The sequence below is a fragment of the Coregonus lavaretus genome (genome assembly GCF_964263955.1).
Source record: "Coregonus lavaretus genome assembly, chromosome: 10".
Lineage (NCBI taxonomy): Eukaryota > Metazoa > Chordata > Actinopteri > Salmoniformes > Salmonidae > Coregonus > Coregonus lavaretus.
Genome location: NC_139997.1, coordinates 16653971 through 16673361, shown reverse-complemented (window position 1 = coordinate 16673361; position 19391 = coordinate 16653971). Strand labels below are relative to the sequence as shown.

Below are 19391 nucleotides of genomic sequence, written 5' to 3'. Positions count from 1 at the left end.
GTAATTTAAATTGATTCTTATTTGGATTTCATGTAATGGACATAAACAAAATAGTCCAAATTGGTGACGTGAAATGAAAAGAATAACTAGTTTCAAAAAATTCAAAACAATAAATAACAGAAAAGTGGTGCGTGCATATGTATTCACCCCCTTTACTATGAAGCCCCTAAATAAGATCTGGTGCAACCAATTACCTTCAGAAGTCACATAATTAGTTAAATAAAGTCCACCTGTGTGCAATCTAAGTGTCACATGATCTGTCACATAATCTCAGTATATATACACTTGTTCTGAAAGGCCCCAGAGTCTGCAACACCACTGAGCAAGGGGCACCACCAAGCAAGCGGCACCATGAAGACGAAGGAGCTCTCCAAACAGGTCAGGGACAAAGTTGTGGAGAAGTACAGATCAGGGTTGGGTTATAAAAAAATATCCAAAACTTTGAACATCCCACGGAACACCATTAAATCCAAAAAAAAATAATGGAAAGAATATGGCACCACAACAAACCTGCCAAGAGAGGGCTGCCCACCAAAACTCACGGACCAGGCAAGGAGAGCATTAATCAGAGAGGCAACAAAGAGACCAAAGACAGTGGCCAGAAAAAAGCCATTGCTTAAAGAAAAAAATAAGCAAATACGTTTGGTGTTCGCCAAAAATCATGTGGGGGACTCCCCAAACATATGGAAGAAGGTACTCTGGTCAGATGAGACTAAAATTGAGCTTTTTGGCCATCGAGGAAAACGCTATGTCTGGCGCAAATCCAACACCTCTCATCACCCCGAGAACACCATCCCCACAGTGAAGCATGGTGGTGGCAGCATCATGCTGTGGGGATGTTTTTCATCGGAAGGTACTGGGAAACCGGTCAGAATTGAAGGAATGATGGATGGCGCTAAATACAGGGACATTCTTGAAGGAAACCTGTTTCAGTCTCAAATCTCTTCCAGATATTTACTTACATATCATATTCATATCATATATCATATATTACTTACATATTCACAGTATAAGGGATCGGGGTTTGGCTGGGTCTAGACAGAGTCTGACACTCCCCCGATCTACAGAGAGGGGGAGTCATCAGACTCGATCTGTTTCACCTGAGTTCTGAGCACACCTGTCAGTAATTAGAGTTAGGATATAAGGTGTGCTCAGAAGTTCAGTCGGTGCGAGGTATTGTTCCATTGTGACTTGCTAAGCGTTTTGTTCAGAGAGAGAGAGAGAGAGAGATTGTTATTTTGACTACCAGTGTATCAGACCTGCGCTTCGTTGTTCGACTCCCCGAATTGCTTAATCCTCTGCTTGTTTCTCCCAGTGATTACCGTACTCTGATCCTGTGCCCGTGCCCTCGACTACGACTACGCCCGCTCCCTTGGTACCTCTGCCTGTCTCTGCCTTGCCCGGTTTTGACCACAGCTCGCCCGACCACGATTAAGCAATTCCCTTGTCTGTACTTTAATAAAACATCGCAATTCTGCGATTGGATCTAGCGGGAAGAGCACTGGATTGGGCTACTGCGCTGTGGGCAGCTGAGGTCCCCGAGTTGAATGCGGAAGTTCAGTTTAAGAAACTGTTCCGAGAGGTGTTCGACCACCCAGTATCTGGGCGTAGTGTGGGAGACCAACTATGCGAACTTCAGCAGGGCCGTCGCACAGTAGCCGACTACGCATTAGAGTTCCGTACAATAGCAGCCGGTAGCGGATGGAGCGAGACTGCTTTGCTCACCGTTTTCCGAAGAGGGCTGCGCAAAGAAGTGCAGACTGATTTGGCTTGTCGGGGAGATATCACTGCGCTGCATGAGTTTATCAACATAGCCATCTCTATTGATAATTTGTTAGTGCAACACAAGGTATCCGCAGTCCGGGAGCCCTCGGTCACTGGTCCTAAGCAATCGACAGAGCGGAGGAGAGAATCTGAGGAGGAACCCATGCAACTGGGACGGTCACCCTTACAAAGCTCGGTGAGACAACAACGTCGGCAAGACGGACTATGCCTGTACTGTGGTCAGTCGGGTCATTTCATTCGTCAATGTCCGGTACGACCAAACCGTACCCCAGAATATCGCCTCGGAACTGCCAAACCGGTGAGTGAGACTCAAGTTTTCAACATTACATCTAAACAAATGTATGTGCCAGTTACCTTATCTGTCGGAGAGAGAGTGCGCAGGTTGGAAGGTCTTTTTGATTCCGGGGCGGCTGCCAGTTTTATGGATGTGGGTCTCGCTGAGGAATTGGGAGTACAACTTATCCCAATTCAACCACCCCTGCGAGTCAACGTGCTAGACGGTGAGCCCATGGGCACTGGGTTCATTACGCACAGTACAGAGGTAATAAAGTTACAAGTGGGCTCCATGCACCATGAGAACATCATTCTGTTCGTCATCTCCGCTCCACGGGAGCCGCTAGTTCTCGGCCACCCCTGGCTCGTCACCCATGATCCGGTCATCTCCTGGAAATCTGGTAATATCACTGCTTGGAGTGAGGTATGTAGGGCAGAGTGCCTTAATTTACCTTGCAAAACGTCTACTGTGGAGGATGCGCAGGGTACGGTGTCTACTGTTGTTCCAACAGAATACCAGGATTACGCGCAGGTGTTCTCCAAGGAGAGGGCTACCGTGTTACCACCTCATCGGGCCTGGGACTGCGCAATTGATCTGCTATCCGGGGCTACACCTCCTCACGGAAGAATCTATCCTTTGTCACAGCCGGAACGAGAATCTATGAGCAAGTATATTGATGAGGCGCTACAGCAAGGGGCCATTCGCCCATCTACGTCTCCCGCCGCATCCAGTTTTTTCTTCGTTAAGAAAAAGGATGGCGGACTGCGTCCTTGTATAGACTATCGAAGTTTGAACGATATTACCATTAAAAATCGTTACCCTCTTCCTTTGATTCCGGCAGCCCTCGAGCAGGTGGGGCAGGCCTCAATCTACAGTAAACTGGACCTCAGGAGTGCGTACAATCTGGTGCGCATTAGAGAAGGGGATGAATGGAAGACCGCCTTCATCACACATCGAGGGCATTATGAATATTGTGTCATGCCCTATGGACTTACCAACGCGCCCTCAGTGTTTCAGGCGTTCATGAATGACATTTTCAGGGACTTGATTGAGCGCTTTGTTATAGTGTACATTGATGACATTCTCATCTACTCTAACTCTCTGAGTGAACATGTGTCCCATGTACGACAGGTTCTGGACCGACTCCGACAACACTCTCTGTTCGTGAAGGCAGAAAAGAGTGAATTCCATGTCACTACGATTTCCTTCCTTGGGGCCATAATCACTCCCGAAGGGGTAAAACTGGATGAATCCAAGGTGCAAGCGGTACGAGACTGGCCTCAACCCCAGACGGTGAAAGAGCTCCAGAGATTCTTAGGGTTTGCCAATTACTATAGACGGTTCGTGCGTAATTTCAGCACAACCGCAGCTCCCCTGTCGGCGATGACCAGCTACAAGGGTCGCGGTCTGAACTGGACGGAGGGGGCAGTGCGTGCTTTTGAGACTTTGAAACAACGCTTTACCACCGTTCCCATTTTATGTCAGCCGGATCCTACCTTGCCGTTTATCGTGGAGGTGGACGCCTCGGAGGTTGGAGTTGGAGCCGTGCTATCCCAGCGCCAAGGTGAGCCGCCTAAATCACGACCCTGTGCTTTCTTTTCTAAGAAACTGAATTCGGCCGAGCAGAACTACGACGTGGGAAATCGTGAATTACTGGCGGTGAAGTTAGCACTGGAGGAGTGGAGACATTGGCTGGAGGGAGCAGATCATCCTTTCCAAGTGCTCACGGACCACCGCAACCTGGAGTATCTTCACAGTGCTAAACGACTGAACTCCCGACAGGCAAGGTGGTCTCTATTCTTCAACCGTTTCCGATTCACGGTCTCTTATATCCCCGGGTCCAAGAATGGCAAGGCGGACGCGCTTTCCCGACGGTTCGAGCGCGCGGAAAGACCCGTGGAACCAGAACCTATCCTCCCCATGAGTTGCCGTGCTGGTCCTGTGAGGTGGGCTATCGATGACACTATTCAGGAGAGCCTACAAGCGGAACCAGCCCCTCCAGAAACCCCGTGTCAAAGGTGTTTGTACCAGCTCTGCTTCGACCTCAACTGTTGGAATGGTGCCACACGTCGCTGGGATCTGGTCATCCCGGAATCACTCGAACTACACGACTCATCAGCCGAAAATACTGGTGGGATTCCCTAACAGATGACGTCAGAGACTATGTCTTATCCTGTCCAGTATGTGCTCAATCCAAGGCGCCTCGTGCACTACCGGAGGGTAAGCTGATGCCATTGCCAACTCCTCAACGACCCTGGTCGCACATTGCTATGGACTTTGTTACAGATCTACCAGAATCAGAGGGCCATACTGTAATTCTCGTGGTCATCGACCGATTCTCCAAGATGTGCCGGTTAGTACCCATGACCCGTTTGCCTAACGCCACTCAGATGGCTGAGACTGTGTTTAACCAGGTGTTCCGGCAGTTTGGAGTTCCGTAGGATATTGTGTCAGACCGAGGACCCCAGTTTGTATCCCGGGTATGGAAAGCCTTCTGCGAACGCTTGGGCATCTCGGTGAGCCTAACCTCCGGATATCATCCCCAGGCCAATGGGCAGACAGAACGGCTCAACCAAGAAATTGGGAAATATCTACGGCAACAATGTTCGCGGCAGCCGCAAGAGTGGAGCCGATTCCTTCCTTGGGTAGAGTATGCTCAGAACTCCCTCATTCACACCTCCCTACGTCTAACGCCCTTCCAGTGTGTTCTAGGGTATCAACCACCCCTGTTCCCGTGGGATACCGAACCAGGGATGGTACCGGCTGTAGACGAGTGGTTCCGTCGGAGTGCGCAGGTCTGGGAGACGGCCCATCAACATCTCAGTCAGGCCTCACAACAGCAAAAGACCTACGCCGACCGACGCCGGAGACCTACTCCCACTTATCAACCCGGGCAACGAGTGTGGCTGTCTACCCGGGACCTGCGGCTCCGACGGAGCTGCAAGAAGCTCCAACCCAGGTACATCGGGCCTTTCAAGGTACTGAGACGTATTAACCCTGTCACCTACCGTCTGTTACTCCCTCGACCCTACAGGATAACCCCTACGTTCCACGTCTCTCTGTTGAAACCTGTCCACTATAGCCCGATGTACCCCCCAATCGCTCAACAACCTACTACACCACCTTTGGAGGATGAACAGGACACAACCTATACAGTCCACGAGATACTGGATTCAAGACGGAGACGAGGGGGCATCGAATATCTCGTGGACTGGGAGGGATATGGACCTGAGGAACGGTCCTGGATCCCTGCTAAAGACATACTGGATTCCGCTCTCAAGGCCACTTTCCACGCTGAACACCCAGATCATCCAGGACCCCGACCCAGAGGAAGACCACCCGGTAGAGGAAGAAGGCCGTCAGGAGCCGGCCCTGGGGAGGGGGATACTATAAGGGATCGGGGTTTGGCTGGGTCTAGACAGAGTCTGACACTCCCCCGATCTACAGAGAGGGGGAGTCATCAGACTCGATCTGTTTCACCTGAGTTCTGAGCACACCTGTCAGTAATTAGAGTTAGGATATAAGGTGTGCTCAGAAGTTCAGTCGGTGCGAGGTATTGTTCCATTGTGACTTGCTAAGCGTTTTGTTCAGAGAGAGAGAGAGTTTGTTATTTTGACTACCAGTGTATCAGACCTGTGCTTCGTTGTTCGACTCCCCGAATTGCTTAATCCTCTGCTTGTTTCTCCCAGTGATTACGGTACTCTGATCCTGTGCCCGTGCCTCGACTACGACTACGCCCGCTCCCTTGGTACCTCTGCCTGTCTCTGCCTTGCCCGGTTTTGACCACAGCTCTCCCGACCACGATTAAGCAATTCCCTTGTCTGTACTTTAATAAAACATCGCAATTCTGCGATTGGATCTTACCACTCTGTCCGAGTATTCATTACACACAGGTTTGAAATGATACACCTTAAAGGGCACATAAATTACATTTTCTGAAGTTTCTATTGCCAGAGTTTTGGTTGCACACATGTAAATTATCCTGATAACAAATGTACTGAAACATGCAATGTAAACCTGGTACAGAAATTGTTTGAAATGTCTTTAACTAGTGTCTGACGGTCCAAGGTAAACACTAATGATTAGGAAAAAGTTTATAATTTAGCAATAGTCCTATGTGTGATTCGGACCATGACAAGGACAGAGGATTGATTTTGCTGCTCATCCTCATGTTGAAGTTTTGCTGCAACATGTCTTAACACTGGTAACAAACTCAAGGCCAAATGTAATGTTAAATGTTGCCATAACAAGGGCCAGAATACAGGATGTGAAGGATTAGCTGAGCTACCTTTTACTGCTGAGGACAGTGATTTTTGACCTATTGCATACATAGAAATGTGCCTGTTGTAGACAGAGGTTTGCTTACAAGGTCGGCTCAGTAGGAGTGGAATATTGGCTGAACGCCCAGACTGTGATTGCCCGGTGTTCTCTCCTAAGCAGCCGCACTCTGGGAGCAAACGCTTTACTGAGAGAGAATCCACTTGGCTATCTTTGTTATACCTAATCATCAGCAGACACTGGCAAGTTAGAACTGTATATGGTATGTGTAGACTGTAAAAGGTTTGTAAACTCCGTTTCCCAACGGATTAAGTTTACATGGAAATAGAGTACTCGACAGTGGGGGTCTTTAGTTAATTCATTTTAATTGGTTTTCATTGTAACCATTGCCATGTAAGATACCATGTTACTATTCTGATGTCTCCGGAAGGAACAAAGTCCCTTGAGAGGGGAAATGTGGTGGAGAAATCAGAATTAGCTAAGTAACATAGATAATAAAGATGTCTTATCTGTAGAATATGCTTATATGATTGAACTGTTATTATAATGTCTCCTTTCAGACTCTGGTGTTTTTTTTAAATTATTTTATTTTTTGTCATTTAGCAGACGCTCTTATCCAGAGCGACTTACAGTTAGTGAGTGCATACATTTTCATGTGTTGGCAGCTGCACTTCCTCCCTCTTATGGGCCTCAGTCATCTGGGGCCAAGAGAGGGAAGAAGTCAGGCTTGTCTATCACATATCCCTGTTGCTATGCAGAATATCAGAAAGCGAATAGGGCAAAGGATGTCAGAAGGAAACATTGTTTCCATATGTGAATATGTGTCTTTACCTATTGCAAACCATGTGAAGGGATGGCCTGATTAATGGGAACCAATCACTTGTCTCCACAATGTCTGTGTGTCAGTCACCCACTCCTTTGGCCTTGGGAGATTGTTCTCTCCCCTGGTTCCCTTTCTAGCAAGGTGGAAACTAAGTAACAAATGTCCTTCTAAATTCTTAGTACTGAACAAAACAATGAGTTCTTTGCATTTGGGGCTAAGGTCTGGTACAGGATGTGTGGGGTTAGTGTCTGGAACCATTGTACTGCAGGTAGCTTAGTGGTTAAGAGCGTTGTGCCAGTAACCGAAAGGTCGCTGGTTCTAATCCCCGAGCCAACTAGGTGAAAAATCTGTCGATGTGCCCTTGAGCAAGGCACTTAACCCTAATTGCTCCTGTAAGTCGCTCTGGATAAGAGTGTCTGCTAAATGACTAAAATGTAAAATGTAATGTAAATGTATGTTATCTCTGAGGTTGGTTATCCTGACCTATCCTGGGATAGTATATAACCCAGAGGCTCACTCCACTCAGTGAGCTCTCACTCTACTCACTTTGGCGTGGGTATTGTGACCAGCTCCCTTATCGATTCATTTTTTAATCAAGTTCATATTCTGATTGGTGATTGACCTTGTCTCTCCTCATTATTGATTAGAAATTCCACTACAAAATCAAAACTATGAAATAACACATATGGAATCATGTAGTAACCAAAAAAGTGTTAAACAAATCAAAATATATTTTATATTTGAGATTCTTCAAATAGCCACCCTTTGCCTTGATGACAGCTTTGCACACTCTGGGAATTATCTCAACCAGCTACACCTGGAATGATTTTCCAACAGTCTTGAAGGAGTTCCCACATATGCTGAGCACTTGTTGGCTGCTTTTCCTTCACTCTGCGGAAAAACTCATTCTGATTGGCTGGTCCTGGCTCCCCAATGGGTGGACCTGGCTCCCACATGGGTGGGCCTATGCCCTCCAGGCCCACCCATGGCTGCGCCCCTGCCCAGTCATGTGAAATCTATAGATTAGGGCCTAATTAATTTATTTCAATTGACCGATTTCCTTCTATGAACTGTAACTCAGTACAATCTTTGAGATTGTTGCATTTCGCATTTATATTTCTGTTCAGTATATTTAAGTCGTTCACTCAAAAGAACATCTTTTGACTTATTTTGTTCATTTGATTCCGTAATGCCCAGAGCGCGCAGGACCCCCATCGGCGAACAATGATATAAAAACTTGAAACTCATTCTACACGCCTCTAGTTCACCATAGAAGGCTTATTAGAGCTGTCATTTGTGAGACTTCAAACAATGTATATTTGTGATTGCTAGGCATACAAATAAGATTATTTATTGATACCTTTGAAACAAGGTCTAGTTGCGGCTGCAACAGGACTACAGTGCCTTCGGAAACTATTCAGACCCCTTGACTTTTTCCAAATGTTGTTACGTTACATCCTTATTCTAAAATTAACTAAATTGTTTTTTTCCCTCATCAATCTACAACCAATACCCCATAATGACAAAATGTACATAAGTATTCAAACCCTTCACTCAGTACTTTGTTGAAACATCTTTGGCAGCGATTACAGCCTCAAGTCTTCTTGGGTATGACGCTACAAGCTTGGCACATCTGTATTTGGGGAGTTTCTCCCATTCTTCTCTACAGATCCTCTCAAGCTCTGTCAGGTTGGATGGGGAGCGTTGCTGCACAGCTATTTTCAGGTCTCTCCAGAGATGTTCGATCGGGTTGGGCCACTCAAGGACATTCAGAGACTTGGCTGTTTGCTTAGGGTCGTTGTCCTGTTGGAAGGTGAACATTCGCCTCATTATGAGGTCCTGAGCGCTCTGGAGCAGGTTTTCATCAAGGATCTCTCTATACTTTGCTCCGTTCATCTTTGCCTCGATCCTGACTAGTCTCCCAGTCCCTGCCGCTGAAAAACATCCCCACAGCATGATGATGCCACCGCCATGCTTCACCGTAGGGATGTTGCCAGGTTTCCTCCAGAAGTGACACTTGGCATTCAGGCCAAAGTGTTCAATCTTGCTTTCATCAGACCAGAGAATCTTGTTTCTCATTGTCTGAGAGTCTTTAGGTGCCTTTTGGCAAACTCTAAGAAGGCTGTCATGTGCCTTTTACAGAGGATAGGCTTCCGTCTGGCCACTCTACCATAAAGGCCTGATTGGTGGAGTGCTGCAGAGATGGTTGTCCTTCTGGAAGGTTCTCCCATCTCCATAGAGCTCTGTCAGAGTGACCATCGGGTTCTTGGTCACCTGACCAAGGCCTTTCTCCCCCGATTGCTCAGTTTGGCCGGGCAGCCAGCTCTAGGAAGAGTCTTGGTGGTTCCAAACTTCTTCCATTTAAGAATGATGATGGCCACTGTGTTCTTGGGAACCTTCAATGCTGCAGAAATGTTATGGTACCCTTTCCCAGATCTGTGCCTCGACACAATCCTGTCTCAGAGCTCTACGGACAATTCCTTCGATCTCATGGCTTGTGTTTTATTTTTTGCTCTGACATGCACTGTCAACTGTGGGACCTTATATAGACATGTGTGTGCCTTTCAAAATCATGTCCAATCAATTGAATGTACCACAGGTGGACTTCAATCAAGTTGTAGAAACATCTCAAGGATGATCAATGAAAACAGGATGAACCTGAGCTCAATTTCGAGTCTCATAACAAAGGGTTTGAATACTTATGTAAATAAGGTATTCGTGTTTTCTAAAAAAAAATCTAAAAACTTGTTTTTCACTTTGTCATTATGGGGTATTGTGTGTAGATTGCTGAATATTTTTATTTATTTAATCAATTTTAGAATAAGGCTGTAACGTAACAAAATGTGGAAAAAGTCAAGGGGTCTGAATACTTACCGATGGCACTGTAGATTGTGTAAAGATAGCGCTGCAGTCGATAGTAGCCGTTTTACGGACTCCTGACCAATTCTGCTATTTTGTATTTTTATGCTGATCTTTAATTTTTTGGCACATAATGTCTCCACCATTGATTCCTATGACCGAAAACAGCTTCCGGACATCAGAACAGCGATCACTAACCTCAATTTCGATGAAAATGTCTACTTCAACGAGCCGTCAGCTCTGGATGTTCTGTTTACTCTGGACCCTGCCCTAATCCCCAAAACTAGAAAGAGGAAGCATCTGCGAAAGAGGCAGGCAAGGCGGCATCCTGACGAGACTACATTGGCGAGCAAATAGACCACCATTGCCCTTTGTCCTTTTGGCGAACGTGCAGTCACTGGAGAACAAACTGAATGAGCTCCATTCGAGACTATACTATCAACTGGACCTGAAAATCTGTAATATAGTGAGGGAAAAAAGTATTTGATCCCCTGCTGATTTTGTACGTTTGCCCACTGACAAAGAAATGATCAGTCTATAATTTTAATGGTAGGTTAATTTGAACAGTGAGAGACAGAATAACAACAAAAAATCCAGAAAAACGCATGTCAAAAATGTTATAAATTGATTTGCATTTTAATGAGGGAAATAAGTATTTGACCCCCTCTCAATCAGAAAGATTTCTGGATCCCAGGTGTCTTTTATACAGGGAACGAGCTGAGATTAGGAGCACACTCTGAAAGGGAGTGCTCCTAATCTCAGCTTGTTACCTGTATAAAAGACACCTGTCCACAGAAGCAATCAATCAATCAGATTCCAAAAAGGTGACGTTTTTGCTGTGAGCCAATGGAGTAACCTAGGTAACCACAGGTTGTTTTCCCCAACGGCTGGCAGGGCCGCAGTGTTCTATCTAATACCGACTTGGACTATAGCCCTTCTATTTCCTTACTGCTATAACTGCTAGCATATGTTGCGATACTGCTATTAGCCTGCCATTGCACTGTGTACTACTGCTGTGTACTACTGCTAGGATAGCACAATTAGCTATTACATAGTCATTAGCCTGTAATGCCATTACATGCTCCTCTTTCGAGACAACCTCCAGTTGGTGTCGCTCTTTTTCAAATTAGGAGATGGAGGAAGAAAAAGGTTACCTGAGTGTTTTGCGGACCATATCCTCATCGGTGATGCCGTAGTAGGTCAGGGTCTCACTCCAGACAGGGTTGAGGGTGTTGCGCAGGGTCTTGGTGCGAAGTTTATTGGCCTGACAGAGAGAGCGAGAGAGCAAGCAAGCAAGAAAGAAAGAGATTGAGAGAGATTGAAATAAAGATTGGGATTAGGTATTGACCTTTGCCCTCCATTCCATCATAGGCTGACCATGACACATAGGGCACAACAGAAGTCATTAGCAGTTTACAGACCTCGGGTCTTCCGTGCAGAGCTCCTGGCTCTAACACATAACATAGGACCACAGAGACAAGGGTTCAATCCCCACGTCCCACCCTTCCTACTATGTCTGCTCCTGAACCATCTCCCCATCAGTCTCTAACCTGTAATTCAGATGTAATCTGGAGATTGAAATTATTCTCGTCTCATCTCATCTATATCAGTCTCTTTTCAGTTTAACCCAGAGGAGTGAACAACGTCCCTCTGCATGTTGTTGACGAAATCACCCTAGAATAGATTACACGTTCTTGATTCTCGGGTGATTTCGTCAACACCAGAATCCAACAGTAGCGACACACAAGGACAAAGCTGTGCGTTTCTCAGACCTAGAATGCAAATGCCAGATTGCAATTAAATGAAACAATAGGCATATCAACGCATGCCGGGAGCATAATACAGTGCCTTCAGAAAGTAGTTGCATGGACTCATTCTGTGTTCAATAATAGTGGTTAATATGATTTTTGAATTACTATCCCATCTCTGTAGCCCACAAATACAATTATTTGTAAGGTCCCTCAATCGAGTAGTGAATTTCAAGCACAGATTCAACCATAAAAACAGTTACAGAGTTTAATGGTTGTGATATGAGAAAACTGAGGATGGATCAACAACATTGTAGTTCCTCCACAATACTAACCTAAATGACAGTGAAAAGAAGGAAGCCTGTACAGAAAAAAATTATTCCAAATCATCCATCCTGTTTGCAACAAGGCACTTAAGTAATCCTGCAAAGACATTGGCAAAGAAAATACACTTTTCTTCTGTATACAAAGTGTTATGTTTGGGGCAAATACTACACAACACATCACTGAGTATCACTCTTCAGATTTTCAAGCATGGTGGTGGCTACATCTGTGTCACGGAGGCTCTCCGCACTGCTAAAGCTACCTCTCTCTCCTCTGCTCTCGTCCTTCTAGACCTATCTGCTGCCTTTGATACTGTGAACCATCAGATCCTCCTCTCCACCCTCTCCGATGTGGGCATCTCCGGCGCGGCTCACTCTTGGATTGCGTCCTACCTGACAGGTCGCTCCTACCAGGTGGCGTGGCGAGAATCTGTCTCCGCACCACGTGCTCTCACCACTGGTGTCCCCCAGGACTCAGTTCTAGGCCCTTTCCTATTCTCGCTATACACCAAGTCACTTGGCTCTGTCATATCCTCACATGGCATCTCCTATCATTGCTACGCAGATGACACACAATGAATCTTCTCCTTTCCCCCTTCTGATAACCAGGTGGCGAATCGCATCTCTGCATGTCTGGCAGACATATCAGTGTGGATGGCGGATCACCACCTCAAGCTGAACCTCGGCAAGACGGAGCTGCTCTTCCTCCCGGGGAAGGACTGCCCGTTCCATGATCTCGCCATCACGGTTGACAACTCCGTTGTGTCCTCCTCCCAGAGTGAAAAGAGCCTTGGCGTGACCCTGGACAACACCCTGTCGTTCTCCGCTAACATCAAGGCGGTGACCCGATCCTGTAGGTTCATGCTCTACAACATTCGCAGAGTAAGACCCTGCCTTACACAGGAAGCGGCACAGGTCCTAATCCAGGCACTTGTCATCTCCCGTCTGGATTACTGCAACTCGCTGTTGGCTGGGCTCCCTGCCTGTGCCATTAAACCCCTACAACTCATCCAGAATGCCGCAGCCCGTCTGGTGTTCAACCTTCCCAAGTTCTCTCACGTCACCCCGCTCCTCCGCACACTCCACTGGCTTGCAGTTGAAGCTTGCATCTGCTACAAGACCATGGTGCTTGCCTACGGAGCTGTGAGGGGAACGGCACCTCCGTACCTTCAGGCTCTGATCAGTCCCTACACTCATACGAGGGCATTGCGTTCATCCACCTCTGGCCTGCTGGCTCCCCTACCTCTACGGAAGCACAGTTCCTGCTCAGCCCAGTCAAAACTGTTCGCTGCTCTGGCACCCCAATGGTGGAACAAGCTCCCTCACGATGCCAGGACAGCGGAGTCACTCACCACCTTCCGGAGACACTTGAAACCCCACCTCTTTAAGGAATACCTGGGATAGGATAAAGTAATTATTCTACCCCCGCTTACCCCACCCCCCCAAAAAATAAATTAGTAACAATAATAATAATAATAATAATTGTAAAGTGGTTGTCCCACTGGCTATCATGAGGTGAATGCACCAATTTGTAAGTCCCTCTGGATAAGAGTGTCTGCTAAATGACGAAAATGTAATGTAAATGTATGTTTTGGGTATGCTTGTCATCGGCAAGGACTAGTGCATTTTTTAGAATAAAAATAAACAGAATACAGATGATGCAATCTCTATTGCACTCCACACTGCCCTTTCCCACCTGGACAAGAGGAACACCTACGTGAGAATGCTATTCATTGACTACAGCGCAGCGTTCAACACCATAGTGCCCTCAAAGCTCATCACTAAGCTAAGGATCCTGGGACTAAACACCTCCCTCTGCAACTGGATCCTGGATTTCCTGACGGGCCGCCCCCAGGTGGTAAGGGTAGGTAACAACATGTCTGCCTCGCTGATCCTCAACACGGGGGCCCCTCAGGGGTGCGTGCTCAGTCTCCTCCTGTACTCCCTGTTCACCCATGACTGCATGGCCAGGCATGACTCCAACACCATCATTAAGTTTGCCGACGACACAACAGTGGTAGGCCTGATCACCGACAATGATGAGACAGCCTATAGGGAGGAGGTCACAGACCTGGCCGTGTGGTGCCAGGATAACAACCTCTCCCTCAACGTGATCAAGACAAAGGAGATGATTGTGGACTACAGGAAAAAAAGAGGACTGAGCACACCCCCATTCTCATCGATGGGGGCTGTAGTGGAACAGGTTGAGAGCTTCAAGTTCCTTGGTGTCCACATCACCAACGAACTATCATGGTCCAAACACACCAAGACAGTCGTGAAGAGGGCACGACAAAACCTATTCCCCCTCAGGAGACTGAAAAGATTTGGCATGGGTCCTCAGATCCTCAAAAAGTTATACAGCTGCACCATCGAGAGCATCCTGACTGGTTGCATCACCGCCTGGTATGAGGGTAGTGCGTACGGCCCAGTACATCACTGGGGTCAAGCTTCCTGCCATCCATGACCTCTATACCAATGCAAATAGTCCGGGTAGCCATGATTAGCTGTTCAGGAGTCTTATGGCTTGGGGGTAAAAGCTTTTTTTTTTTTGTCATTTAGCAGACGCTCTTATCCAGAGCGACTTACAGTTAGTGAGTGCATACATTTTCATACTGGACCCCCGTGGGAAACGAACCCACAACCCTGGCGTTGAAAGCGCCATGCTCTACCAACAGAGTCCTATATCGACATAACCTGAAAGGCCGCTAAGCAAGGAAGAAGCCACTGCTCCAAAACCGGCAACAAGCCAGACTATGGTTTGCAACTGCACATGGTGACAAATATCATACTTTTTGGAGAAATGTCCTCTGGTCGGATGAAACAAAAATAGAACTGTTTGGCCATAATGGTCATTGTTATGTTTGGAGGAAAAAGGGGGGGCCTGCAAGCCGAAGATTACCATCCCAACCGTGAAGCACGGAGGTGGCAGCATCATGCTGTGGGGGTGCTTAGCTGCAGGAGGCACTGGTGCACTTCACAAAATAATGGCATCATGAGGAAGGAAAATTATGTGGATAAATTGAAGCAACATCTCAAGACATCAGTCAGGAAGTTAAAGCTTGGTCGCAAATGGGTCTTCCAAATGGACAATGACCCCAAGCATAATTCCAAAGTTGTGGCAAAAATGGCTTAAGGACAACAAAGCCAAGGTATTGGAGTGGCCATCACAAAGCCCTGACCTCAATCCTATTGAACATTTGTGGGCAGAACTGAAAATGCGTGTGCGAGCAAGGAGGCCTACAAACCTGACTCAGTTACACCAGCTCTGTCAGGAGGAATGGGCCAAAATTCACCCAACTTATTGTGGGAGGCGACCCAAAATGTTTGACCCAAGTTCAACAATTTAAAGGCAATGCTACCAAATACTAATTGAGTGTATGTAAACCTCTGACCCACTGGGAATGTGATGAAAGAAATAAAAGCTGAAATAAATAATTCACTCTACTATTATTCTGACATTTCACATTCTTAAAATAAAGTGGTGATCCTAACTGACTTAAAACAGGGAATTTTTACTAGGATGAGGATGTAGAAATGTCAGGAATTGTGAAAAACTGAGTTTAAATGTATTTGGCTAAGGTGTATGTAAACTTCCGACTTCAACTGTATATACAGCTTTGACTTAAATCGTCTTGAAAATCTATGGCAAGACTTGAAAATGGCTGTCTAGCAATGATCAACAATAAACTTGACAGTACTTGAAGAATTTAAAAAAGAATAATGGGCAAATATTGTACAATGCAGGTGTGCAAAACTCTTAGAGACTGATAATTGCCTCCACAGGTGCTTATATAAGGTATTGACTCAGGGCTGTGAATACTTATGTAAATGAGATATTTCTGTATTTCATTGTCAATAAATTAGCAACAATTTCTAAAAACATGTATTCACTGTCATTATTGGGTATTGTGTGTAGATGGGTGAGAAAAAAATTATATTTAATCAATTTTGAATTCAGGCTATAACCCAATAAAATGTGGAATAAGTAGGCCATTATGAATTCCAGTAGGTTCGATAAAAAAAGTCTGAACAATAAGCTCCCCTGCGCTGTGATGCTTTGTTTTCGCTCTATAAAGATAGTGGCTGTGCATCGTTCGTTAGAGGCTGACATGCGGGGCTCTATTTTAACAAACCTAATGCAGTGGTAAATCCTAAGCGTTGGCTGTAGCGCTATAGGTCTGGGGGGTGTCAGAAATATTTTTGCTATTTTCATAGCCCGAATTATGAGCGTAATAGCTTGCAGTGGCGCGAAAGGGCTGGGTTTTCATTAATAAACAAGTTGTAGATGTGAGGAGGGCTTGGCCACTCACTACCCGATGAACGCGTTCCATGGCTTAATACTGTGTTTCTCTCAAGTTCTGTAGGTTATTGATGGTCCTTGTGTTGTCATCAACTCCAATTCGGTTTGTGGCAAGGAATATTGTCCTCCTGTTCAATTGTGGGTTGATACTACCATTTATTAAATAGCATAGGCTACAATAACGAGTAATAGCAACGGTGAAAAATTAAATATCCTGTGTTTGCTCAATAGCCTATGTTGTAGTGTTGGGAGCCAAAATATAGCCTAGGCCTACCGTGGATGCTGCATTATAGGACTGAATAATTTAAATACGTTTGGAGTAGCACATCTATGGTAACCGGATGAGAGGCGCTCTTTGGAGGGATGCACTCTTAGGAAAAAGGGTTCCAAAACGGTTCTTCGGCTGTCCCCATAGGAGAACCATTTTTGGTTCCAGGTAGAACCCTTTTTGGTTCCAGGTAGAACCCTCTGTAGAAAGAGTTCTACATGGAACCCAAAAGGGTTCTACCTGGAACCAAAGTTGTGGAGAAGTACAGATCAGGGTTGGGTTATAAAAAATATCAGAAACTTTTAACATCCCATGGAGCACCATTAAATCCATTATAAAAAAATTGAAAGAATATGGCACCACAACAAATCTGCCAAGAGAGGGCCGCCCACCAAAACTCATAGACCAGGCAAGGAGGGCATTAATCCGAGAGGCAACAAAGAGATTCCAGAGATTTTAGACTGGTATGGAGGTTCACCTTCCAGCAGGACAATGAACCTAGGTATACTGCTAAAGCAACACTCAAGTTGGCCTCCTGTAGCTCAGTTGGTAGAGCGTGGCGCTTGCAATGCCAGGGTTGTGGGTTCGACTCCCACGGGGGGCCAGTATGAAAAATGTATGCACTCTCTAAAACTGTAAGTCGCTCTGGATAAGAGCGTCTGCTAAATGACGTAAATGTTTAAGAATGTAAATGTCTTGGAATGGCCTAGTCAAAGCCCAGACCTCAATCCAATTGAGAATCTGTGGTATTACTTAAAGATTATTGTACACGAGCGGAACCCATCCAACTTGAAGGAGCTCGGGCAGTTTGGCCTTGAAGAATGGGCAAAAATCCCAGTGGCTAGATGTGCCAAGCTTATGGCGACATACCCCAAGAGACTTGCAGCTGTAATTGCTGCAAAAGTTGGCTCTACAAAGTATTGACTTTGGGGGGGGTGAATAGTTATGCATGCACAGTTGTCTTTTTTTTGGTATTATTTCTTGTTTGTTTCACACCAAAAAATATTTTGCATCTTCAAAGTGGTAGGCATGTTGTGTAAATCAAATTATACAAACCCCCATTTTAATTCCAGGTTGTAAGGCAACAAAATAGGAAAAATGCCAAGGGGGGTGAATACTTTCGCAAGCCACTGTATGTCTGCATCTACAGCATCAGCCTCTGATCATTAATCATTTGTGATACGAGTGAGGTTAGCTATTTAATTAAAGTAGAGAGTTCTCTATGCCTCTTTCCCTTTCATCCCTAACCTTTTATCTGACATGCACGTAAAAAGAGCTGTCACAAACATGCAGTACATTTGTATCAATCCTCGAAATGCTTATTTAAAAATGTGTCTAAGTGCACAACATAAAACATCATTCCATACTGTAACAGCACCTTAAAAACGTTGAAAATGCAATGCATGAATGCATAAGTGTTTAAGGCAAAAACCAAAAACTATATATGTAATAAACCCTTTGACAAACGACATTGCTTATATGTTGACTTGTGAGGAAGATGCTATATAGCTTTTACACTGTATTGTGCTCTTTATAGAAACTTCTACTACAGAGCTTCATTACTATGCGACACTTCACTCCACTTTATTGGTTGGAGAAGCACATTGCTTAGCTAGGTGGATTTCACAAGGCCACACATTGTACTAGCTAAGATTTTCTTGGAAAATATATGATAAAATGTGTTTCCCTTACATGGCAGTACTGTTTTTTTTCATAGAAAGATGTGAAGAGTGTTTATCAACAATCTGTGAATAGTCCTGGAGTGCCAAAATATACTGACTTCATCCAGTGTCCAGAAAAGTGGATTCGTAGTATAGGCAGATGTATATTGTCTAATTTGCATATTTTGATCAAATATTTCCCATTTTTTAAAATAAGTTATATTTGTGTCTACTTTCAACAGGTAAAGGTTAATGTTGATATGTATAAAAATAAAAATAAATAACCTATTAGGTTGTGGTGCCTGGCCTTGTATACTATAAGGCTTTTGTCATGATTATCCCTTATTTTACCAGGTATGTTGACTGAGAACAAATTTGCTTTTGCAGCAACAACCTAGGGAATAGTTACAGGGGGAGAAGAGGGGCTGAATGAGCCAATTGGAAGCTGGGGATGTGGCCATGATTGAGAATTTAGCCAGGACATTGGGGTTAACACCCAGACTCTTACTCTTACAATAAGTGCCATGGGATCTTTAGTGACCATAGACAGTCAGGACACCCATTTTAACGTCCCATCCGAAAGACGGCACCCTACACAGGGCAATGTCCCCTTCACTGCCCCAGGGCATTGGGATCTCCTTAGACCAGAGGTAAGAGTGCCCCCTACTGGACCTCCAACAACACTTCCAGCAGCATCTGGTCTCCCACCCAGGACTGACCTGGCTTAGCTTCAGAGGCAAGCCAGCAGTGGGATGCAGGGTGGTATGCTGCAGGGTGGTATGCTGCAGGCTACCTGTAATTATGCAATCCTAAGGTACTATGCCTTCTGCTGACATTTTAAAAACCAAATGACAACAAATGTGTTATGATAGTTTTAGATCAATAAATCTTTAAGATTTGAATGTCTATTTCAGACAATAACATCCATAATGGATGGTGTAACATCCATAATGGTATTTTTCCCCATGTGACAATATTTTCAAAATTATTGTTTTTGTGTTCAGCCAAGACATTCCTTCGAAATGGCTATCCATATGTTCAGTCCCCCCAAAAAGCTTGTCCATTTCATATA

General features: G+C 45.3%; 1 protein-coding gene across 1 annotated transcript in view; it reads right to left on the bottom strand.

Annotated features, from left to right (window-relative positions):
- LOC311136543 (double C2-like domain-containing protein beta) overlaps window positions 1–19391 on the bottom strand; it is a gene marked incomplete at both ends in the record, with an annotated part of 208511 nt that overhangs the window by 60164 nt on the left and 128956 nt on the right. Inside the window, one exon of the mRNA XM_084170710.1 lies at window positions 11174–11283. Within this exon, the coding sequence (XP_084026836.1) occupies window positions 11174–11283 (110 nt within the window). The remainder of the gene's footprint in view (window positions 1–11173; window positions 11284–19391) is intronic.